The 24,882-nt window shown below is 58.8% G+C and overlaps 2 protein-coding genes across 4 annotated transcripts in view; one reads left to right on the top strand and one right to left on the bottom strand.

Moving 5' to 3' along the window:
• The window catches only part of ABCG1 (ATP binding cassette subfamily G member 1), a 75,440-nt gene extending 65,722 nt beyond the window's left edge, over positions 1-9,718 (top strand). For all 3 annotated transcript variants that reach the window (XM_041735230.1, XM_041735231.1, XM_041735228.1), the window contains exons 14-15: positions 517-635; positions 1,799-9,718. In XM_041735230.1, coding sequence (XP_041591164.1) covers positions 517-635; positions 1,799-2,027 — 348 coding nt within the window. In that variant the 3' untranslated portion in view covers positions 2,028-9,718. The remainder of the gene's footprint in view (positions 1-516; positions 636-1,798) is intronic.
• Positions 9,719-20,681: 10,963 nt separating this feature from the next.
• Positions 20,682-23,753, bottom strand: TFF3 (trefoil factor 3). Its single transcript, XM_041734716.1, has 3 exons — positions 23,596-23,753; positions 22,112-22,258; positions 20,682-20,858 (listed from the first exon to the last, which is right to left on the bottom strand). The coding sequence occupies exons 1-3, from the start codon at positions 23,741-23,743 to the stop codon at positions 20,845-20,847; spliced, it is 309 nt and encodes a 102-aa protein (XP_041590650.1). The 5' UTR covers positions 23,744-23,753; the 3' UTR covers positions 20,682-20,844.
• Positions 23,754-24,882: the final 1,129 nt, after the last annotated feature.

The raw sequence follows: 24,882 nt of genomic DNA, 5'->3' as shown, positions 1-24,882 counted from the left end.
ATGATGGACTCCCCGTTTCCGTCTCCAGAGCCCTCTACCAGTGACTGCTTAGCCTCCGGGCAGTCCCTTCACCTGTGGATAGGCGCAGCGAGGTGTCCATCTGATCGCCATGGAAAGTGCGCAGCCCTGCCTGCCTCTCTGAGCACCCGGGGGATGGTGTTCATGGCCCCTTCCTCCCTTGGACATGGTGACAGCACCTGACTGTCCGCCCCTCCAGAGGCTGCGCTGCAGCCTCATATCCGGGCATCTTGGTCCCTGCCTCCTGTGAGAGGCGCTCTCTCTCTTCACCTTCCGTCCCCTATGCTGGGGACCTCTGAGCACAACATCCCCCCGCCCCCCTGCACGGGGACAGGCTGCGTCCTGGCCTGGGGTGACCCGCCTGCAGCCCTGGCCTGTTCCCAGCTGCTGGGGACTCTCCCCAGACACGTGGGATACAGCCTCCGGGGGCCACGTGAGGAAACCGGGCTGGACTTCCCGCTTGCTGCCCCTGAGCAAGTCCCGTGTGTGTCCCCCCAGGTGGCAACGTTCGTGGGACCCGTGACGGCCATCCCCGTCCTCCTCTTCTCGGGGTTCTTCGTCAGCTTCGACACCATCCCGACTTACCTGCAGTGGATGTCATATATCTCCTACGTCAGGTAGCGTTCGTGGCTCGGGAGCTCTATGTGGACAGGAGGGAAGGGAAAGAAGCCACTTCTTAGCCACCAGCTGAATACCAGTGTGCGGCTTGCATCATGAGTCCAGGACCATTGGTGCTTTTCATTTTTTCCTAAGTCTGGAGTGTCCCCACCCTCACGAACACCCACATGCACACATGCTCACATGCACACACATGCACCCAAGCATAGAATAAATACTAGTGGTTTGTGCCTGGAAGAAACTGCAGTGAACCCCCACATTCTGCATGTTGTGGAGGGCTGCATGGGGGGGGGGGCGTGTTCCCATCTCACGAACCTCATTCCTCTCTGGAGTGACTGGTGCTCCCACCAAGGTTCTGACTATAAATCCAGTGGAAACCCAGTCGTGCTTTAAACATCCTAATATCCTTGAACAAGACCATCCGGGCCCCTCGGGGCCTCAGCGCATCCTCTCGGCCCCAGGTCCTGGCACGCCGGCCTCACTGGGCAGCGCCTGTCTTCAAGAGCTCTTCGCTCCCAGCTGTAGCCGACCCATGTGACACATAAAATCCAAAGTTAGGAACAAGCTTCCTTTTTCTAGAATGTCAGCTCAGACCCAGATGTATTGTTCAGGAAAACAAGATCAAAACAAAGCACTCGTACAGAGTTTCAACAATCCGTGCGCGTTCCAAGGGCCAGAAAATCAGACACCCATGTCTTTCTTCTCAAAATTGGTGTTTTTGTTCTGACACTGTAGGGCTGGAGCAGAATGAGACATGGGATGGCGCAGAAGGGTTTTATTTAAATGCTCCGGAGTCCTTTGAAGGCTCTCAGGCCCTTTATTATATCTGTTTAAAAAAAATAAATATGTTCTATCAGAGGATCAAAGAGTTTTCTTTCCGATTCATTTCCCCCCTGAACAAATACCTTCTATTTGTTGTTCAGTTTGGCTTGGTGGGTAGAGGCTCTGGAGGAAACAAAAATTGGGAAAACCTTAGCCAGGCCATTGGATGCGCTTGTCTTGAGAGGCTGTTGGGAGTCTGGGAAGTGTTTCCGTGAAGACAGGTCTTGGGGAGGCAAGGCGGGGGACCCCGTTTCCCTCGGCAGATGGAGGCCGGTGCGAGGGCGCAGGGTCCGCTGGCCGCCGGGAGGGCCTTGCTCACGCCCGGTGCCTTCCTCCGCAGGTACGGCTTCGAAGGGGTCATCCTGTCCATCTACGGCCTGGATCGAGAGGACCTGCACTGTGGCATCGATGAGACGTGCCACTTCCAGAAGTCGGAAGCCATCCTGAGGGAGCTGGACGTGGAGGATGCCAAGCTCTACCTGGACTTCATCGTTCTGGGGATTTTCTTCATCTCCCTGCGCCTCATCGCCTATTTCGTCCTGAGATACAAAATCCGGGCGGAGAGGTAAAACACCCGAGTGCCAGGAGACATGAACATAGACATCGCGGCCCAGGGCCACTTGTAGAGCCACAGGGACCCCTGCCACCCAGCCCCCGGCCGCGCGCTCCGTCCGCGGGTGTCGTGCTGCCCGTCCGCGCCCAGCCGGCTGGGGTCCTGTCTCCATCTCCCTTTCCGGCTTCACCTGGGAAGAAGGTGTAGAAAGATGCCGTGTCCTCGTTGCAGAATTGAACGCCGCGGCGGCCAGGCAGGCGGGGGCCGGCGGCAGAGCGGAGGCCGGGCGGCCGGGGAGGAAGGCCCACGCCGGTGGCGGCCTGGCCTCCTAACGGTTTGCCTCCTTCTCCGGGGAGAAGTCATTTTCCAAGCCAAAAGCCGATAACTCTCATTCATTTTAAGAAACTGTATCTTTTTAGTACCTGTTAAAGGAAATTATTCAGGGTAAATAACACACTTTGCTTAGAGATACGAGGGGTGTAACTAAGCCGCGGAGCTGGTCTCGTGTTCAGGCAGGACTTGTGACAGACGCAGGCGGGGTCCCCAGCAGAGAGGGGGCTCTGGGGCTGCACGCGTTTCCGAAAGTACAGAAAGCTGGAGGGTGCCATCGGCCAGCCTTCCCAAAGCCTTTTCTGCCCCCTGCACCCGCCCCGTGCCGCTTATTTTAAGCAAAAATATATCGTTTATTTCTTCCTAACTTTCTGAACACCTGAATTTTGCTAAAAAATGTCTAGAAGATTAGCCGTGTTGATTTTTTTACACACCTGTCCCTCTGCTCGCGTATCACATCAACTACCTCCGCGGGAGCTGGGAAGCTGAGTGGGCGGCAAAGCCGGGAGCGGCCCACGGAGGGCGGCAGGGGTGCGGGGGTGGGGGGAGGGAGCCCACTGCGGTGGGGGAGGCAGGTGGAAGGCATCTGAGGCCTCAGGAGCAACCAGCATAGACTGCATGGCCCCGGTGCCCGCGGCTTGGTCAGACAGGGCGCAGGGTCCTGGGCGGTGCCACCTCCCGGCTCCTGTGTCCGTGACATCTCCTCCTCGTTGGCGCTGCGCTCATGTCGATGTCATAGACCAGAAGCTCCTTCTTCCCGGTGATGGAATCACAGAAGCAAAATCCCTTCGGGGCAGCGGTGGCAGGTGCAGCCGCGAGGTCGGCGGCCCCTGGCTTGCTGACTGGCGCCTGTGTGCCTGCCAGCTGTCAGAGGCGACCGTAGGGAGAGGTAGGGAAGGCCAAGGAGGGAACAGCTGCTTCCCGCTTGGAAACTCACCCCCCGGGGGGCTGGGGTCTCCTGGCGATGGACTGTTTCCTGGGCGCGCTTGTCTCCTCTCTGAGTCTCCGTCTCCTCTGAACAGCTCGCTTTCAGCTCTACGAGGCTCTTCGACTCCTTGGTTTTGTTCCCAAAGCTCCAATTTTCCACTTTAAGAGAAGGGAAAGAGTTCGAATTTTACTCACATCCAGATCTGACTGGCAAATGCTTAGCGATCCCTCCTTCACCCTTCGATCCTCTATGGTGAACACGCTCGCGCATATTAAAATGTAACTTTTGAGTTTCAGTGTTCTGCGCAAATGCGGCATTACCTTCCAGATTAAGTCATCTACCCCCGATCTAACTTAGGGGGTATAAAGAGCTTTCATTTAATTGCACGATAGATTTGCTTGCAAGATGTCACAGGTAGGGAGACCCGTCTAGGAACAGCCTGGTGAAATGGGGAGGGGGACGCAGGGGGACGGTGGCGACCACCCTCCGCGTCACAGCAGGTGTGGTCAGGACCTCCATCCCTCTGGGTGGGCCCGTGGGCTGCAGGTCCGTGGGCTGCAAGGAGGGAAGAGCCTGGAGCCGCGCCACCATCCCCGCCAACAGGCAGCTCGCCCCCCGCACCGAGCCCGCCGTGTCCCGTCTCAGCCATTTCAGAAGCAAACAGTGAGATGGCTCGAGATGGCAGATCTGGTTTCCAACTCTACCTGCGCCCTCAGAAGGAATCATTTCCCTAGGAGTTCGTGCCTCTCGCATTTCAATTTTCCACGGTTGATAAATCGCGTTCGTCCCTTTTAATAGATGAACTAAGCGGGGACGTGAGGCTGTCGGCTGCTTCAAGGGAAACACATATGCGAAGTAACAGGGTGGCCTTTGAAGGGCGCTGACTGGTGTGTGGCGAGTATGCCCCTGTCGCCAGGCAGGAGGATTTGCTTAGAAAGATGGTCCAGGTGCTCAGGTGTGGAGCGAGGCTGTGTCAGCTCTGGGATGCCCCCTCTTCCCTCTTCATGGGCAAGTGCCCCTTGCTGTCACCTTCTCTTACAAACCCTCGGCGGTGGCGGCACTGATGCAAAGGTGTGTGGTTTGCATCCCCAGGGAGTCAGATAAAACATCTCATTCCAGTGGCCTAGGGTGACGTCCAGACACCCTTCTGATTTGTTGTTTTAAATCGCCGTGGCGAAGAGGTAGGTGGCCGCGCGCTGTCTTTCATGCACAGGGACGGAAAGCAGGCCGCCCGCCGGGTTTCTGAACGTGACGCCCCAACATATTCCTTTCATCCCTGCTGGCGGTTCTTGGTTTAGAAGGAAGAATGAAATCTTGCATGAACGACGAGCAGCCTCTCCCGTGTTTGTTAGCGGAGGCGGGAGTGAGGCCGAAGGACATCACTTTTAAGTGAAGTTTGTCGGGAGAGAAGAGGGGGGGGCAGCCGGGACGCCGGCCACTGCTCCCAGTCCTGCTCCTGCTCCAGCCGCAGGGCCGGGGCTCTGGGACCTGCCGCCTGCGTCCACACTCAGAGCACGTTTTGCCACCCTTGCTCCTGCCCTCGCTGAGTATGAGCCAGAGAGGTCAGCTCTTCAAAGGGTCCTGCGTGGGTGCCGTGGGAAGCAACCCAGGGAAACATCTTACATAGAAGATGCTGGAATCTGCCAAAGTCGTCTTGGGTGAGGGGCCTTCCGGGCCAGCAAACAGAACTGAAGCTTTTAGGTAAAAGCTCCTCCTAAAGCCCCACAGAGAGGCCATGGCCCCACCCTGAGAAGGGCGCTACCAGGACAGGTGAGGTCAGGGACAGGTGTGGTGTTTCCCCGTCAGATGTCCTGGGCCCTGCATCCAGGGCCACCCAGGTCCTTTGCTCATCCGCTCACTCTGCAAACCCGGTGGTTGACGCTCCGCACATGCATGGTGCTGTCCCAGGCCCCGGGGACCCAGAGGAGGGAACCCAGATGTGGCCTGGCCTCCAGTGCCGCAGGCAGGAGGGGATGTACTCATTCTAGGGGTGCAGAACCCAGGGCTGCGGGAGGGCAGGTGAGGTCCCAGGTCCCACCCCAGGGAAGAGCGCAGCTGGAATTTCAGCCACGGTCTGACCCCAGAGCCTTTTTTTTTTCCGCTTTGCCTTATTGCCTCCTGTTTGTAACGTCCAAATACACATGAAAATATGTTGTAAAGCATAGAGTGCAATACTAGCTTAGTGGCTACTCATCACGGACTTGCTGTCACCAAGCAGAAGGCTGAGGTGGGAGGGTGGCCCATGCCCCTAGCCCCCAGTCACCTGGCAGGGGGTGTCCCTACCGGCCTGGAGGCTGACTGACTCCCGTCTTGCAGAGAGGTGCTTCCCTCTGCCCTTGCCTGGTCTTGGCTTCTTTTTTTTTTTTTTTTTAAAGATTTTATTTATTTATCCATGAGAGACACAGAGAGATGCAGAGAGAGAGGCAGAGACACAGGCAGAGGGAGAAGCAGGCCCCATGCAGGGAGCCCGACGTGGGACTCGATCCCAGGTCTCCAGGATCATGCCCTGGGCTGAAGGCAGTGCTAAACCGCTGAGCTACCCGGGCTGCCCCGGGTCTTGGCTTCTTAACGCAGCGTGCCTGAGGACTCGCTCGGGCTGGGGCGGGCTGCGGTGTGTGCGTGTGTGCACGCGTGCACACACGTGTGGGCTTGCTCCAGGTGTGGGTCTCGTAGTGTTTTTCTGCAGCATTTGCTTCGCCTCTAAATTCTCGGTCACCCTTTACTCCCAGAAGAAGAAATCCCCTCACTTTGTGCCTGCCGAGCAGATGGTTGCGAGTGTAGTTAAAACCCGCTGAGGCTTTCGTCACGTCCCCGAACGCCCAAGGCGGGGAGGTGCAGGGTGTGTGAATGTGAAGTTAGATGCTTTGAAGAAAGCAAGACTGCTAATAAAATATTTTATATAAAACGTTTTACTTGTGTTCGGTGTTAAATGCTTCAAATTCAAAATGATTCTGCTTCAATGTAACTCAGCAAAATGGGTTTTCAGGTTGCATTTTGAATGTATCTGTGGCACGCCCAGTAAGAGGTCTGCTTTATCACTTCGGGTGCTGGTCTAGCTCCCCCTCCCCACAGTCCCCTTTCTCTCTCGGACACCTTCATGTTTTATGTGGGACTGTCTTCAAATTGTGTGCTTTCCCTCTGTTCTCTCAGACTCTCCACCCACGTCCTCCTGCCCCCTTCATGTTGGCCACAACCTCAAAAATTTGCCAAGACCCCCACGTGCTGAGGCCTGAGTCTTCCCTTCCCGGCCCCTCCCAGGCCTCTCTGCCTTAGAGTGGTCTCGGGGGACACGGAAGCTGGCGGTGATTCCTCAGAGGGACATCCCTTGCTCCTTGCCCCCACGTTCTAGAAACCCACCTCTCTGGCCCGGCCTCTGCAGAGGCGGCTGTGAGCGGGAGAGCACATCTTCCCCAGGTTTGGCCCCCATGTGGGCAGGACCCCGAAGGCTGCCTGTGTTATGCACCGTCTGAGCCTCTCCGGAGCCAGGATGTCCAAGGGCGGTGGTGCTTACGGCCTGGCCTTCAAACTGGTCTTCCCTCCCACCTCTGGTACACAGAGCAGAGGGCCGGGCTGGGCAAAGTCCCAGAACGGATGGTCCCAGGAGTCTCCCTAAGTGACAGGCCTGCAAAACCGGAGGCCCCCCCGCATATGGGGCCCAATTGTAATGGCGCTGCGTGCCCAGCAGCTCCCCTGCTTCTCCTTCTGCACCTACCTGCCTCTGCAGACCAGCCAGCTGTCCCTCGGCCCAGCCGACGTTCACCCCGCAGTCCTTCGGGGTCTCTGTCCTCAGCCTCTCGGGTCGGGGAGATTCCTCTGGGGTAATCAGCCTCTGCAGTGCCCGTGTCCCGGGCCTCCCTGGGGCCAGCGGCAGCCAGAGGCCGGCAAGAAAGCCCACCGCGCGCTTGCAAGCCCAGCTCAGCCTGTAGCATCCTAGGCTCCGGGGCAGGAGGGCGGCGTGGGGAGGGCCCTCGAGTCCACCCTTCTGCTGGTACACGTAGCTGGATTTGCGGAGAACCACCGCACGCTTTTCCGGCTCCTCTTTCTCACCTTTGTACAAACAGGATGGTTGAATGAAGCTTAGCCCAGTTTAGTATCTTACCTCTGAACGCGCCAACTTGGAATCATTCCTCCAACAGACGTTTCTGTGGCCTCGTCGCGCACACGAGGCCAACTGAGGAAGCCCGTTTTGCATTTATATAAAGCTGGTCTGTATACGGGACACCTGTGAGCATGGGTCAGGCTCACGGCCCCTGCAGCCTCCCTCATCTCCAAAACAGGCCCCTGGTGTCAAAAAGGAGAAAACAACCTTGCCCGCTAGGTGCACGTTCTGGCCGGGCCAAAGGAGTGCCATGGGTGGGAGCAGGGCTTAGGGGCTTTTTGGTGGCATAATGACCCTTGTGAAGCTGGAGAGCCAAGAGCAGAGGCATAAAAGTGTCCTTGTTGATCACCAGCCTGGGGACGGGAGGGGGGAGCCTGCTGGCTCTGCTTTCTGAGGTTGCGGGAAGGAGCACTCACAGCCACCCGGGTCCCTCCACAGCTGCTCGCCTGGGCCTCCCCGATCTGCCCCTGCTCCCCGGGAGGCTCCCCATGACCCCACGACCACCCCCACCTGGCTTTCCGCCCAAGCCGAGGATGTGGCCACTGGCACGTGTGCCTTGCTCAGGGGGCTTGTGGTTTCAGAGCTGGTCTTTCAGCCTTGAAGCAGGAATACTGAACGCTGGGACCAGCACGCACCCTGGGGCCACATGACTAAGAAGCAGCAAAACTCAAAATCATGACATCCGGCTCAAGTTTTCCCAGCAGGGTGGCTCTTCCCTCTGTTTTGGAGCCGACAGTGTAAAGGGAAGAGGGAGTCCCGCTGGTCACCTTCGGGGGCCTTTGACCTACACCTTGCACAAGAATGTCAGTGTGGCCCTGGTTTTGTGTCCAGGTAGATGGTTTTTCCTTCTGTTCACTGTAGGCCTCCTGCTGTTACCTGTGCTCGCGGGAGCAGCTCCCCACGTGCCGCAGGGCCGGGCCAGCTGGGTGGGATGCTGAAGGGAGGCCCCAGCAGGTGGGCGTCAGAGCGCTGAGGGTGATGCTTCCTGCTGGCTTGCAGGGTCCTGTTCTGGAGGCCCCCAGACCTGTCTCCCCCGGACGGAGGCTGCTGAAGGCCTTGCTGCCCCTACATGGGTGTGCACTTTACCTCCCACCTCCCTCGCCCAGAGGGCCACCCGGCAGCAGGTCCTAGCTCAGCCGTGGGTCCTAGCCCAGCATGGGGCGCTTGCAGGAACAGTGCTTGCCCATTTCTGCAGGACAGGTTACCCAAACAACCTCCCCTCCTGGGGGGCCTGGAAGGGGCCCTCTCCTGCTGGACCAATCAGGCCTAAGGGAGACGTGAGTCATGGGGACCACAGGGTTAAGGTCGAGAGCCCTATACTCATAGGTTCCTGGGGGACCCCAGGCTGCAACCCAACCCGAACAGTGCCACGGGTCTCAGTTTTTCTGAAAGTATCTCGATGGTCACAATAGCTCTTTGGTTCTTATAGTTTTCCTTTTTTTTTTTTTTTTTAATTCCATCATCGTGTACCCCAGGGCTCTCTCCTCTGTGACGTTTGGAATACAGGCTGCCTGGGCTTAATCATAAACATCTCATTTTTCAAAGTTCTGGGCCAATTAAAAATGATAGAAAAGATCCTATCCTCCAAATTGCTAGTAAAACGGGCCACCAAAGCCACGCGGTGGGGGCTTCCCATTTTTAGAGTCTCACGATCCCTGGAGAGGGGGGTGAAAGGTAAGTTGCTCAGCAGAACATGTATGTTTGAGAAGTTACTCCGTGTGGCCAACCCTTTTACCCCTCGTTTGTTTGTATCGCCCGCGTAGACAGGTGGGTGCGAGCTGAATCTGGTGTGAACTGTTGTCGCCTCTTATTAGATGAGCAGCTCCTTAGTGTTACCCCGTGGTTATTCCAAAGCAAGAGTCAATGCAAGTAACATTTTCAAGCAGCGCACGACCACGTGCACGCATCTGCGTATCCGATCTGTGATTGTAGATGCCCCGTTTTTTATGACACCGTGTGGATGACTCCACAGTGATCCTGCTGTGTCACTTAGGGATACGCTGCTTGCACTCTGCGAGACGTTCGCACCGTCGTAGATGAACACAACATACGTATATACGTACGTGCATACCTATATTTAAAAATATTTAAAAATAACGTCGGCCCTCTCGGGTACCTGTTCCAAGAGCTGTCCCACTCTCCCCAGAACAGAGACCCGAGCGGACCCTAGAATGTGAGCTTTCGAACCGTACCTTACAGGCCGTGGTCCTGTTGTGTACATTTTCTGTAGACTTGACTCCTTAGAAGATTTGTATGTGCGTTTTTTGCAGACTTGAACTTTGTTTTCTGAAATTAGATGCCACTTAACGAAAATGGGACATAAATCGAATAAAGCGTTGTTATTTTCAGACTTCTGGTTTCTCGCTCTTCCTTGCTTTCCAGTAAAGCCAGGTCTCACATTTGCCGGGAGGACTTGGCCTGGGGTTTGATGGAGACTCACTTTTAATTTTTTTTCTAAGATTTTATTTATTTATTTATTTATTTATTTATTTGAGAGAGAGAGAGAGAGAGCAAGAGATTTTATTTATTTGGGAGGAGGGCAAAGGGAGACGGGGAGAATCCAAAGCAGGCTCTGAGCTGTGCCCAGAGCCTGACCTGGGGCTCGATCCCATGACCCCAAGATCACATCCTGAGCTGAAACCAAGAACTGGATGCCTAACCGACTGAGCCACCCAGGCGCCCCGAGAGCCTCACTCTTAATGGAGCAGTCCCGTCGGTCGGCAATATAACAGATTTGGATTAAGTGGGGACGAAAAGAGTGACAGTGGTGTTGTGCCAGCCCCCGCTTGTTCTGTGGGAGCACAGGGTCAAGTGTGGTTTCAGGGACCATCTCATTTAAATGCCCTCCCGGGGCAGGGCGGGAGAGCCACAGCCAGACCACTTGCCTGACGCGAGGGGTGGAGGCCGAACTCCGAAGGCGGCAGCCTGGCAGGGCAGCCAGGGCTCTCGATCCCTTCAGCACCCTCCCGCCGTGGGAAGAAGACACTTTGGGACTGCTGTGCTAAGGAGGAGAATCCGTATGGTCACAGGAGGTGGCCGGGGAAATCCCTCCCCCACGACCAGAGGAGGAAGTCTCTCCCAGGGACAAGATGATGGGCGGGTGACCCCAGGAGCATCTCGGAGGGCCCCGCATAGGTCAGCGCTGGGGTTCAGGCTGGGCCTGGGTGCAGGTGTCACTCTGGGATCCTCACCTGGCCACGGCTGTGAAGGGGAGGACCGGGTTACCTTTGTAGGTGTGGAGGAGGCTGTGCACGTCCAGTCCCCTCGTCCTGCCCGAGCTTCTCTGTCCTCCGACGCTCCCAAACCACTCACCACCTTCCCGCACCAAAATCCCCACTCCTCCCGCACTTTTTCCAAAGTCATCTTTACTGGGATCTTTAAGTCACAAAAATTCTACGTACTCATTTTAACGAAAAATACCCAAGTGGATGATCTTGCCCGCAGCCCACCCCAGGCACATGAGGTGCCCAGAGTCGACAGCGGAGAGCGGTGGCGCACCCACAGGGAGAGGCCACGGCACCCCCTGCCTCCAGCCCGGATATCAGTTGTGGAAAACAACTAATATCCTTACAACGTACAACTCAAATCACAGAGGCCCTTCTGGAAATACATGCACGGGGAAGGAGATCCAAAATGTGCCACAGGTGCATAGAGAGGAGGTGGGGACCTGCAGGCCTCACGCGTTCCCCCCCTACTGCCACGGGGCCCCTGGGGGAGCTTTTAGGACCATCCCACGTGGCCGGCACTCTGTCTCTCGCCCTGTGGCCTCCCGTCATACCTGGACGTGGTGACTCTTGGGGCTGCAGGTGTGCGGGGGACGGGAAACCCCCGTGAAGCTGCCGCAGGCCTCGGTGATGCGGTCTGGAAAGATTTTTCCAAGACGGTCCCACCCCACCCACGGGTGCTAGTCTTCGCTGGCCCCATCGCGGTGGCCTTGGCAGTCAAAGTGAGCGCTCCTGTGGGCAGCCTTGTGCTACAGAGAGACGATGACACAAGAAATAGAGATAAAACCCTCTAAATAGAGGGACGGTCAGCCTGACGGACCTTCAGCTCCATGGATCGGCTGACGCCCCCAGCTGTTCCCTCTCCTCTCTGCTCGTGTGCTGTGCCAGCAGCTAGCTGCGAGGCTCTGCACTCAGGGCCCACACCCTGGGGGGGGGGGTGCTAACCCGGCGGCCCGGCCTGTCCCATTGTCACCCCGGAACTGGTCCCATTTGTCCTGACCTCCCCATGCGGTTGTCATCTTTGAGAGCAGGTGGCAGAAGGATAAGGGATCCTTGCACATCCCGAGGCTGGGGTGGGAGGGTAGCTGTGGGTGCCCGAGGGCTCCCTCTAGCGGGCGCTGGGCTCTGGGGCTGTGCCTGCGGGCGCCTGAGCCACCTCCCCCTCCTGGAGGACAGAGCACCAGGGAGGCAGGAGTGCAGGGTGGGGGCGGGAAGAGGGGAGGAGGAGGGGCGGAGGAGGGGCGGAGGGAGCTCCAGCACCCCACAAAACCAAGGAGAGAAGGGCTGCAGCGACCAGGCCAACAGGTGCAAACGCAGCGGCCCGGCGAGAACTGGCTCATAATTCTGGGGCCCCAAGCGTCAGAAGGCGGAGGTGTGTCCACCTGGACGGGGACAAGCCCGGGGCTCATTTAATGTGCAAATGTGCCCTGTTAAAGTGCACAATTCGCTGCTTTCCAGGGTCTCACAGAATCCTGCACCTGCTACCGCTCTCCAGTTCCGGAACATTCTCGGGGGCCCCAAGACAAGCCCATCAGCAGCGACTCCCCTCCACCGCCACCCCCAGCCCCCCAGCTGTCACTAACCTCCCCCCCCCAACCTCCGTGGCTGTGCCTGTTCTGGGCGTGTCATGCAGATGCAATCACCCAGGTGTCGCCTTCCCTCCGCAGAAAGCGCATGTCGCTTTCCAAAGCAACACACAACATACAAGAAGGATCACCACCGCTCAGAAGGGTTGGGACCCCCCCCCCCACTACGGCCCCGAAGTCTTCGGGCCGAGCCCCCGGTGCTGGCTCTGACCTCCCGGGTTTCCCCGAGCCTGCGTCTTGCCGGCACCACCATTAAACACCCTCCGATGAAGCCATGGCCATTGTCCTTAGTTTGGCGACAGAGACATCGAGGATCAGGGGGTGCCTGACTCTTTGCAGAGCATGACCGCACCTCTCTAACCCTGAAGGCCAGAGGTCTGAGGGGGAGAATGTCCAGCCCCCGAAGGGGCTCAGAGCAAGCACACAGTGAGGGAGAAGTTTCCGGAACGACTGCTGAGCCACGCGCCCACCCTCAAGTCCATCCCCAGAATCTGGCGGAACCAGAGGCCACACGGCTGACCGCCCACCCCATCTCTGCCCCTCGGGGTCCAGCACGACTCCCGTGCCGGGCTGCTCTTGCCCCAGAAGGGACTGGCCTAAGGGGCTCCCGGGGCTGCCCCAGGCGGGTCCACCCCCCTCCGCTGCGCTCCGAGGCGCCAGGCGCCCTGCGGTCTTGACACTCCCCGCTCCCCTCATCTCTCGCCCCCCCACCCCAGGCTTCCCCGTTGGGTCCCTTGCCAGCCGGACCCTGGGGGCTGAGCGTGAAGCAAAAACCCTCCTCTTTATGCCTTTGAAAGTTGAAGGGTTCTTCGAACAAGGGATGAAGCCCCGTGAACAGCCGACACATTCGGGGACGGCAGAGCCACGCAGTCTACGCAGGAGCCGCAGCCGGACAAGGAACGTCGGGGCCACACTTTTAATGCCCCACTGGACTCGAGAGTGGGGGACGGGGGTGGGGAGGCACCCACACATCACAGGAAGGAATATGAGGTTTGATGGCCCCAGCGCGGGTGCGACAGGGGGCGGAGAGCCCAGCATTTACCCCCCCCCCCCTTCGCAGCAGCAGCAAATCAACGTCCTCGTTCCGTGGCTTCTGGGAGGTTCTCCGTACGTGTACCCCGTGCACGTCAGTGAGGAAGTTATTCGACCTCGAGATGATCCTGGGTCCCGTGGGACCCCACTCATCACGCGGATTCACTCAGGGCCACGGATGGCTGCGTATTTGAGAGGCGCTCTGACCAGCGGGTGGAAGCGGAGTGGGTGCCGTCTGGGCCTCCCCACCCCGGGGTCAGCTGAGACGCAGGGTGCCCGATGGCGCCACGGGGGGCTCGTGCTGCCCGAGGCCCCACAAATGCACCCCAGCAAGGCTGTGTCCTTGGGTAAATTTCTCTCAGCTTCGTCCCTGGCAAAGGGAGAATAATATACGATTTCTCGGTGCGGTTTGGGGAAAAGGGACAGAGAGTCTCCAGTCCACGCTGTCGCACTTCGTAGCCGCCCCCCCCACCCCGTTTTAAAATTGGTTAACGCTCCCTTGCGTGTTCTATGAACCTCGGCTGTCCCCAGCCAGGAACACTGTTTAAAAATCCCAAGAAAGGGCAGCCCCGGTGGCCCAGTGGTTTAGCGCCGCCTTCAGCCCAGGGCGTGATCCTGGAGACCTGGGATCGAGTCCCGCGTCGGGCTCCCTGCACGGAGCCTGCTTCTCCCTCTGCCTGTGTCTCTGCCTCTCATGAATAAATAAATAAAATCTAAAAAAAAATTTTTTTTGAATCCCAAGAAAGACTCTGCATCCCCTTGGAGACCCGCGGCTGGTCCCGCAGACCACAGGGGGCAGAGCTGGGCTCTGGGGGGACTTTCGGCTTCTGGCAAGTTGAGTAATTAGAAGTAATCGCTGGAGCCGAGCTTGTCTGCATTTCAGCTCGAGCTTTTGTTTTTGTTTTTAGATTTTTTTTTTTTATTATTCATCAGAGATACACAGAGAAGAGAGAGGCAGAGACACAGGCAGAGGGAGAAGCAGGCTCCATGCACCGGGAGCCCGACATGGGATTCGATCTCGGGTCTCCAGGATCGCGCCCTGGGCCAAAGGCAGGCGCCAAACTGCTGCGCCACCCAGGGATCCCTCAGCCCGTGCTTTTGAACCTCGCGGGTCATTCCCAGACCTTTACACAAGGTTGGATTTGAAACACAGCAAGTACGGTGACTCCCTCCGGCGTCCGCTGCGCCCGGGCACGGGACGCAGACAGGGTGGCCCGGCTGTGGCAGGCGCCTTAACCCAACCTCGCTCTTCCAGAAGGGCTCAGGGCCCTGCGCGGCCTCACAGGCCAGCCTTGCCGGCTGCAAATTCCCGACCGAGATACTACGTGGCTGTTTCCTCCTCCGAAAGTGGGGGTGGTAACCAATCCCCCCCCCGATTCTGTGGCCTCGTCGAGGAGCGTTCGGAGAGTTAGCAAATGCCAGGTGCTCAGTCGGGGTCTGACACCTGCCGGGATGTCCCTGCCAGGTGCTCAGTCAGTCGTGCCTCTACCCGCCTCGCTGGGCACCTGCCGCGGTGCCCCTCGTGGGCGGCACCACCATGAGAGGGTCGTACGGGGGTGGGGTGGGGGGAGCCCAACACCACACCCCTGCAGCCCAACCCACCCTGCCCTGCCCTGCCCTGCTGCAGGGAGCCCCGTCCCTCTCCAGATCCCTCCTGCTGCCCTTGGGATCTCTATTGTTGAACTTGCAGGCCTCCCCCTCCCAGGCCCCTGCAGGTAAATTGGGACCAGGGTATCCAGCCCTGTGAGCTGGGGGCTTGCCAGGATCCTGGCTTCCACCAGGGGGTGGGTCCTCTTGGCTAGCCCTGAGGGGGGCTTCTCAGTGGGTCCCAGACGGCAGGGGTGGGTGGTGTGGACTTCTGCAAGCCTCCCCCAAACACCTGCTCATCTTGTCCCTCTGGCTTCCCCTGGGGGCTCCCAGGACACTTGGGGTGCCCTCTAGAACCTTCTGCAGCCTGCAGGTTAGGTGGAGCTGCCTCTAGCTGTCTCTGGAGGATGCAAAGCAGCCACGGCTACTTACTGAGGGCCCTGGAGCCACCTGCCTCTTTCCCCGCTTCCCCCAGAGGCCACCCCACCCAGGAAAGAACGTCCTCCTCTAGCCTGAGAGCTGGGGAGTGCGTGCAGACCCCGGAGCCAGACTCTGGGCTCCTGTCCCCCTCTCTGCTGTGACCTTGGGCGCTGGGCCTCCCCTTCTCACTTATGATCCATACCTCGCAGGGCTGCTGTGGGGCTCCGTGGGGTGCAGCGTGTGGATCAGGGTGGCCCCGCAGCACTGAGCCTTCCTTAAAGGAGCACCAGCTGCTCTCTTATCGTTTGTAGGGGGCAGGGCATCCCTACAACCCTCCTTCCCCGCAGTCTGGTTCTTTCCCCTGGCACAGAGGACACCTCTGGGGGTTGGGACATGGAGGGCATGGGTTCGGCTCAAACACAGGAAAAGGAGAATGAGGAAGAACTTTGACATTTGGCAAACATGAAGTGTCCCCTTCAGGGACAGAGACTGGAGGTGGGTTTGTAAACGCAGCGGTGAGGGAGAGCTGCCGACACCTGCGGGGATCCTGGTCCTCGGGGCCCGCACCTTGACACCCGGGTCCGGTCTTGGAACGAGCCCTGTGGTAGGTACAGTAGTGGTGTTAGTGGGGAGAGAAGGAGGACGGGGACGAGGGAGGGACCACGGTGCTTTAGGGCTTTCCCCGGGCTCCATCCCAGCCCTGGGGTGGGAGCCGGGGTGGGGTGGGGGTTGGGGTGGAGGCACAGACCCAGCTTCAGACCCCACCTTCCCAGGTGCCTGCCTCTGGGTCCTCCAGCAGGGTGCTTGGGTGGGCTCAGGCTCGCCAGGGTGGGCCGGGGGCGCATGACACCAGGGTTTTCCCCACTGGGCCTCAGCAGCTGCGGGGATACTGGGGAGAAATGGATTGTTTGGGGGAAGAGGGAACAGAGCCCCTGAGCGGGAAGCACAGGTGCAGAGTGATGGGGCCGGTGCCAGCCAAGGTCATGTTATCCCGGCTTCTGTGAGCCTGGGACCCTCCCTCCTCTGAACTGGGGAGGGGAGGAGGGGGCTTTAGGGAGGTTGTGCAAGGGGAGCCAGAGAGCACATTTGCCAGCCTTTGGGATTTTATGAGTTCAAAAACCGTGCTCCAGGTTTAAGACAGAAAGGATGGGAACAAACAGAGGCCAGGGAGGCAGGGTTCTCCTGGGGCTGCCCTGCTGGGGACTGGGCAAGAGGAGGCAAGGGCCTGCCTGGGAGGTGAGGCTCATCCCAGCAGAGGCCACCTCTTCATATCAAGGACTCAAGGATCTCCTGAAAGGAGGTTATACTTCGTAACTTAATACTTCGTAACGTGCATAAACACAAAGTTTTGAAAAAATAAATATGCGTCATGCCCTGTAAACTAGGAGAAGTGAAGGGAGAGTAATGGTGGAGGGAGCGACCCTACGTGTTGGGACGGCGCGGGAGGAGGTGCGGGGGTGGCTCGCCCCGCACAGAGCCGCCCTCGGCGAGTGCTCCCCTAGGAAGGCAGGCAGCCCCCCCCCCCCCCGCCCCGGCGGACAACGCACAAGCCATGAGGGCCCCGTCCCTGGTGGTGACGTGTTTGAGATGATTCTTCTTGGCCGAAGCTCCAAACTCTGCAAAGCCTTCCCTCGAGTCGCATGATGCTGCATCCTGGGAGATCCTGGTATCTCCAAACTTCGCAAAAACCCAAACCACAACTTGGTGTTTGGATTGAAGCAGAAGAAGGTTCTAGGGTCAAAGTCATTGTAAATAGGTCTGTGGCTGCCCTGAGCATCCAGCAGGGAGTCCATAGGTCACCCTGGCACCCTGCAGCCCCCTGCCTGTGTGGCTCTCAGCCCACTGGATGCCAATAGTGTCCCCCTCTCATCCGATACCCGGAAACATGCCACAGATTTCCAAACATCCCCGACAGCGTGAGGGCCCCACTGAGGACAACTGGTCAAGACCATGTGTCGCTGGGCCCCCATCAGCCCACCAAGCCTTCATCCTGTGTCTTGGCGATGCCCTCCTGCCAAAGACCACAGGAACTTGGTGAGCCAAGGGACACCGTGCATCCCGGGGCATCTATGTAAGACGATGTTAGAAAGGACGGACTCTAGGACTTGGGTGTGTGTCATGTGATTCGGGGGATGCTCAAGGACATGGGTGCTGGTGGGAGGCAGAGGTAGCTGAGAGATTGAGTATCTTAATATATCTTATCTAGAAGGGGGTGGGACGAAGCCAGGCGGGAGCCAGTAGAAGGGGCTGGTGGGCCCTGGGTTCGGGTCAGGTCATCCAGGCTGGGGTAGTGACTGGGGGTCTCCCTCCTTCAAGACCAGTGGTCTGGCCAGGACTTGTTTGCAAGAACACCACAGCCCCCCGACCTTGGGCTCCGGACAGGGCTAGGGTGAGGCCTGAAATTGAAGGGGGTCCCTGAATCTCAGCAATCAGGATAAACAGTGTTTTCGTGGAGTATTTTTTTTTAAGTGGCCTGCAGGGTCCGCAGACGTCCATGGTATTTATGGGGACAAGTGAGCCACAGGTTTTGCTTGCTCCTCTGGCTCTTGACACCGGCTGGAGAAGAGTCACAGTCTTGAAGTCGGGGTCAGGATCTGCCTCTTGGACTTGGAGACCCCGTCCTCCCCGACCACCCGCTTTGTGTCCGCTGTTGGGTGTCTGCACTGCACAGGTGGAGGTGCCCGGCTCCTCTGCCTGGCTGGACGGGGCCAGGGCCGGAGCCAGAACCTACCCGAGGGCTGAGGTTTGCCGGGCGTCTGAGGCTTTTGGAAGCTCCCCAGATGACTGTAACATCCACGTTCATTCCTCGAGGTATTTTTGAGGCTACTAGCTTGGGGTGGGGGAGTGCAAGCATTCACGCTGCTTGGGACCCCCGGAGCATGGACTTGCAGGAGGACCCCCTGTGCTCCCTGCAGGAACCACAGAGAGAGAGGTCTGGGGAGAGAACTTTGAGTCCCAGGATGAGACAATTAAGCATCACCCCCAACCCAGACGATTCCCCTGAGCAGGGAGGTCATGGGAAGGAGGCCCCTGTGTTGGGGGGTGAAGGTTGTTTCCCCCTCCGAGTCTGGCCTGGGGTCTTCCCAAGTTGGCTGGGAAGAGCTCTCAAGACCCGAGCGCCCAACAATGGGATAGAAGACATCGCCTGGGGGTGGGGGTTGTGGGCAGGGCCACCCCCCCGCTGGTGGTGCCTGCAGTCAGGCGGAGAAGGGTGGCTCTGATCTGGCCACCGAGTGAGGCACTGACAGCGGTGTCTGACGGGCGACGGAGGCTCGGTGGCTCTCCTGGGCGGCAGGCTGCATCCAAGAAGGGTGGGGTGCAGAGGCCTGGGGACCCTCGGGCCTCCACGGGGTCAGCGGCTGTCCCTGTCACTGGCCAGGCCTCGGCACCCCCCGCCCCCCACTCAGCAGGTGTGCGGCCAGGCCTGGCAACCACAGGGCTCCAGGGGCCCACGTGGTCACCAGAAGGTGAGCCTCCTCTGAGGGCCTGCCAGCCGCAGGGCGAGCGGACCCAGCAGCTCCTGGTCACCCAGAGTGCTCCCTGGGATGCCCGGCCTTTGGGATACTGGTTCCTCAGCTGTAGGTCATGGGCCTGGGTCATCCTCCATGAAGGCAGGACTCAGGGGTGCCCAGGGACATGGGAACACGCGCTGAGAGCCGCAAGCAGGGAGGTGGCCCTGCGGTCGTCTATGGACACGGGGAGTGGGTCCGGGGGAGCCACGGAGCACAGACACAGACTCAGGACTGTTGGAGAGGAAAGACAAGGGAGGGGACCCCTCACTGGGAGGACGTGGTATGGCCGGTGCATGGTGACCAGCAGCTGGGGGACAGTGCCAGCCAGGCCCAGGCATGAGGACTTGCCCTGGGGGAGAAAATGCTGTCCCACCGGGGCCTCAAGCGACACATCTGCCCACCTGATACTTTTCCACTGATGGTAGAAACCTGACCCAGCTCACACAGGGCGGCGAGGGCCAAGGTGACCTATCTGGAGCATGCAGGAAGCATTGCTGTAACTGAGGAAGGGACGGGGGAGGAAGGTGGGCCTCCTGCTGAAGATTCTGGGGGGACCCTGTCCCTCCGGTGGCCCTGCTGGGGCAGGTGGGAGCACGGTGGAAGGAGGAGTCTGGATCAGGGGAATTCTGGGAGGTACAGGGTGGCGGGGCGGGGGGGGGCTGTCACCGTTGATGAGGCCGAGGTGCAGGAGGGCAACAGAGCCCGCCGTCCTGGAGGGAGGGCGCGGGGTGGGTATCAAGGGGGATGGTGACAGCACAGCGCAGTCTCCCGGCCTCAGCTAAGATCGGGCCTGGCCTCAAAGGCTGGGCTTGGTCTGTGAGGAGAAAGGGACACAGAGGCAGAAAGAGGGGGGCACGTCCAGGTGAGTGCTGCTCGGGGTAGTAGCGTGCCCAGGGGAGGGAGGAGGCTGCGCTTTGCATGCACCAAGCGGTCTGAGATGTTTCCAGAAACGTTCACTGCCTGGGCCTGGGCATGAGAAGGAACACACAGGGCTTTGGATTCAGAGGCCAGGGCGTCCTGCCGTGGCCCCCGCACCGCAGACCCCATTGCACGGGCCTTTTCGAGTCTTTCTCCTTACGGTTCCTCATCCGTAAGGTCGGGGTAATAATGTCTCACTTCCAGGGACATGCTCAGCTGCAGGAACCCGGCCCCAGGGGCTCCAGAAACGCAGCGTGTGGTTCTGATGGGAGCTGGTGCCTGCTTTCGGTAGGAGGAGGCCTGCGACCAAGAAGCCCCGCTTCGTTCGGGCTCGGAGGGGCACGCGGGGAATCTCCGGCCGCAAGAGGCGGGCAGCACAGGCAGCTCTCGGGACTCCCTGCAGGCCAGTGCGTGGGGAGCTACGCGGCCCAGAAAGTCAGCGACGGGCGCAGCAGCCTGCATCTAGGGGGTCGTGAGGCCTCCGCGAGAACCCGAGACAGAATCCTCACGGTGAGACTAGCTCATTTCTTCACAAAGCCGCGTCCGTTTTCAGAGGAAAAAAAGTAAAAGAAGGCCACCAAGGGGTCACCGGTGCTTAACTTGATTTGCAAATAAATCCGGAAAAAGTGCCAGTTGGAAACATGGCTTTATTGGTTTGCTCTCTCCAGGAAGGAAGACGTGAATCCTCTTTTTTTTTTTTTTTTTTTTTTTGAGACTTACATTTGAAATGTCTTTTCGGAATTCGCAGGGGGCGGTTGGCCTACTGAAGAGGCTGCTCGGCCTCCCTGCCTCCCTCCGCAGGGCTTGGTCTGAGGCCTCTGACAGCCTCACGCAAACGATGCAGCTATTTAGGGATCACCTCGCAGTTCTGAGGTCCCCCCAGGAGGGAGGCCCTGGGCTGGAGGTGCTCCTACCCCCTCCAGCCACCCCCAGGTGGCAGAGGCTGAGAAAGGAGGTGAGGCTGAGAAAGGAGAGCCGCTTGGGAGAAATAAAACACAAGAGCATCGAGTCTCAGGAAGGAGGAACTGCCCTCGTGCTGAGTATGGGGATCTTTATTCATTCAGACATCAGGCCCCAGGAGCTAGCTTTGGCCAGGAGCAGGGTGAGAGAGAAGCAGGGATGAGCCAGGGGACAAGGCGGGGCGTCCCGGAGTGGGGGAGGTCGCTTCCCAGGGTGTCCGGGGCCGAGGGCGTTGCTTCAAAATCTGCATTCTGGAAACAAAGCACAGGCTTGCATCCCCACGACCTGCCTCGGCTCCACCCACCGGGTGCCTGGCTTCTCAAGGTCAAGACAGGCTCCAAGGTCAGGGCCTGGGGCTGCATTCACCCCGAGTCCCTGGGAAAGTGTTTTGAGTGTCCAACCTTCCAAAGAAGAGCCCACCGGAACCTAGGGGTTCGGGCAGGTGATAGGAGAGATGGGCCTCAGCAGGGCGGCTGCCAGCCCCCGAAGGAGAAGGGGTAGGACCCTCAGCCCCCACCCCACACGGAGGGGCCCCAATGAGGAGAGCCAGCAAAGAGGCAATGGACAACCCCTTCCTGGTCCCAAAACCTTATCTGGGCCTCTGCCTGGATTTGCCAGGAAGGGGCAGGAGGCCCCGGGCACTGGGCCAGGGGGCGGGCATCATCGATGTAGATTCGGGGGCGGCTCACATAGGCTGCAAGGCGGCCCCACTCCCTTATCACCCTGGGACAAAGGGCGGGTACTGACTCCAGGAAGGGACCTACTTCCAAGTAGGGGCCTGTGTCCTTAGAAGGCATTTGGACTGCCAGGTGGCTTATAGCAGGCCTCACGCCCGAGATGTTGGGGTGGGGGGTGCTGATGGAGCCAGGGCGGCACCCACCCGCATGCGCCGACACCTGCTCACGGCGGACAGGGGGTGTCCTGCCCCCGCTGCACCACTGAGGCACTGGGGTCTGGGATCAAGTCCCGCATCAGGCTCCTTGCGGGGAGCCTGTATGTCTCTGCCTCTCTCTCGCTGTCTCTCTCATGAATAAATTAAATCTTTAAAAAAAAAAAAGAACCGGGCACCTGTGCCCCTCGGTGGAGGCGGGGCGGGGGGAGACGGCGGGGTGTGGACGGGCACCCGGCTCCGTGCCCGCTACTGCACCGTCGGCCCTGCCAGGACCACGTCACAAGGGCAGGGGTGTGTTTGCTGAATGCGGCTGCAGGCATTGGCCCGGCCTCCCAGGCCTGGGCATTTTCCATTTCCCTCCAGGACAGTCTTTAAACTGGTTCCCTCGACGTTGTGCCTTGACTTTGAACATCTTTTCGGAACAGCTGCTATTAGATTGGGCACAAACCTCTCAGCAGAGGGACAGCTGGGACTGCCACGGGCCGCCGACTGCCCTGGGCACGACTCCTCTGACCGAGGCCTCCACCGCCGGACAAGCTGCGGCGCTGGGTGTCCCGCCCGGGCGTGCGTGGCTTCCTGGGGACCTGGGGGCTCCCCCCTGGGGCCGCTTACCTGTGTCCTGCAACGGCTTGAAGCACCAGGGCACCCCGTGGATGCTGGAGTCGAAGCAGCAGCCCCGATTGACGCACTGCTCGGAGGTGATCTCGGGGTAGCCGCAGTCCACCCTGTCCTTGGGCGGCACCTCGCACAGGTTCGTCGCTGTCCCAAACGACACCCGGTCAGCACCCGGAGCCCTTGCCGGCCTGGGTCGGTCTGCTGACTTCATCTTGCGAGCGCGCAGCCTCCCCCAGCATCTGGGGTGGAGGCGCAGGACCCCAGCCCCACCCCGGCATCTGCTTGAGGACAACCCTCACCCGTGGACGGTTTCACACCCTCGGGGGGGCTCTGGTCTCTGCCAGGGCGCCCCTTGCACTCGTGCGCCCCCAGGGCCCCGTCGGGGAGCCCACGGGGCCGCGGTTCCCTCCAGCTGGCAGGAACCCCTGGAAATCTGGGGGCCCCTGAACCCAGAAACAGAGTTCCCCTTCACTGATCAACAAAAAACTGCCCCCTTAAAAAAATAGTATAATAGGCGATACACCCTCCAAACAGAAGACACAATGCGAGCTATTTTTTGCCCCTTTTCTGTGTGCCCCTGTCCCCCATTTACTCAGTTCCCGGCACATCCTTCCATCCTCAACTCTTGTGTCTCAAGCAAGCCTATGTTGGCGCCAATTCTGCAACGTTTGCCTCGTTGCCTGACGGGATTTTTCTTAGGAAAACAGAAACCGCAGGAGATCCCCGAAATCCTCTCCTATCTCTGCTACCCGGAAAATTCTCATTCCCGTGGCTCCGAACGTCGCTCCCACTGGGACCCCCGAGACGGTGTGGCGTGGTGGGGGCATCCCGGGCTACAGCAGGTGCACGGCTCCCCAGGTGACCCGGGGGGGCACCCCGGCTGGGAACCACTGCCTCTGGCACCTGATAAGAGCCGCACCCTAATTTCTTCAAACTTGGGTCGATGGGATAGTCACGCCCCCACCCCCACCTGCAGGCACAGTGCCAGCGCTGAGTGAAAACTGCCTGCGTGTACCGAAAATGTTCTGGAAGAAACTGCTTCCACCGGTCTTTCTGTTCCGTAAACGTGCCAGCACAGCGCATAAAGACCTCTATGGTAATTCAGAAATCTGCGGCCGAGAGGGCGATGGGGCAATAGGGTTGGCAGCAGCTGCCAGCAGGCCGGGCAGACCTGGGTTCTGACCCGGTTCCAGCCCTGCCCGGGAGGGCTGCCCACGACCAGTCACTCGCTTTCTGAGCCTCAGTTTGCTTGTCTGTAAAATGGAAACAGCAAGATCCAGTTTGTGGTGCTACTGAGAGGGACCGTGTGGTTCCGGTGAATGGAAGTTACTAACGGACGAGGCGGCTTGGTCACCTTGCCCAGAGCCCCCACGAGGCCCCCGAGCCTGGGCCCTTTGTCCTTGCCCATGCTCCTCTGTCCCCACTCTGCCACCAGCCCCCTCCTTCCCACGGAGTGGAGAGGAAGTCCGAGCAGTACTCACCCAGGCCCTGGTAAGCCACTGCCAAGCTGGAGGACCCCAAGACCAGGACCACCACCAGCAGCCAGAGCACTCTGGCCTCCATGGTCACGGGTGGGCTCTGGGGACCCGACCGCTCAGAGATCGTGCCGCGTCGGCCCAGAAGACGCATTTATACCCTTGTGTTTGCCCAGGTCCTCTGGCTTCTGTTTGTCTGGGGACGGCCCTTCCCTCTGGCTCTGGCCGCACCTACTTCTCCCGGCGCAGGGCCCTACAGCCCCCAGCAGCTCGTCTTCCTGAAGGCGAGAGGCAGTCCGACCCCACGGCCGTAGCAAGCAGTGGGGGGGCCAGACTCCAGTCTCTGGGTTCCACTCCTCTCCGGGGAGCAGGGCTGTGGGTCCAGGCTCGGCCGGCCTCAGGGAGAGGATGAAGTCTCAGTTCAGGGCCGGACAGTGGCCAGCAGCCCAGGCAGGAGCAGTCCAGGAGGCTCCCTCCTCAGTGAGCACAGCGCCCGGAGTCCCAGACCGGCCTTGGGGACTTGAAAAGTCTCGCACGTCGGCGAGTCAGGCACACCACGCACCCGGATCTCGTTTCCTCCTCGAAATTCTTAAAAATCCCATCCTTTCTGTTTTTATTGTTGACAGCAAGATTTATTTTTATCATTAAGTACGCTTTCATAAACGTCTTCAGTAAACTTACTCAATATTTTAATGAAATTCAATTTAATAAATTGTAATATTTTGATAACAAGATGATGCTTGCAGTGGATTTTGAAAAAAATCAGACAATACCAAATAAAGCCCTCCCCCGTCTAGAGATACCTGTGTTTAACACTTCTTTCTTTCTTTTTTAAGATTTTATTTATTTATTCATCAGAGACACACACAGAGAGGCAGAGACACAGGCAGAGGGAGCAGCAGGCTCCCTGTGGGGAGCCCGATGCGGGACTCGATCCCAGGACCCCGGGATCACAACTTGAGCCAAAGGCAGATGCTCAACCACTGGGCTACCCAGGCGGCCCTGTTTACTGTTTAACACTTTCTTAGGTATTTTTCCAGAAAAGTTTTCTCCAGATCCAAGCACGTTTTCTTTTTCTCTTTTTCTTTATCTTTTCCAAGCACATTTTTAACCCAAATGAGAACTTACAAGACACATTTGCTCATCCGCCTTTTTTTTTTTAAATGAAGGGCATATCCTGGAAATTATTTTACCACAACCTATCAAGACGAGATGGGAATAATTATGCTCATGGTCCAGAGAAATGAACTGAGGCTCACAATATAAGGTGCCCGTTGGGGCTTCCTCTCATGG

Source organism: Vulpes lagopus, chromosome 20 (genome assembly GCF_018345385.1).
Source record: "Vulpes lagopus strain Blue_001 chromosome 20, ASM1834538v1, whole genome shotgun sequence".
NCBI lineage: Eukaryota > Metazoa > Chordata > Mammalia > Carnivora > Canidae > Vulpes > Vulpes lagopus.
This window is presented reverse-complemented; position numbering and strand designations above follow the sequence as displayed.

Bases quoted from the DNA above. Each gene is read 5' to 3' on its own strand.
- TFF3 (XM_041734716.1), bottom strand. From the start codon at position 23,743: ATGCGTCTTCTGGGCCGACGCGGCACGATCTCTGAGCGGTCGGGTCCC. The intron at 22,259-23,595 runs GTGAGTACTGCT...CGTTTGGGACAG, and splicing joins AGTGGCTTACCAGGGCCTGG to CGACGAACCTGTGCGAGGTG.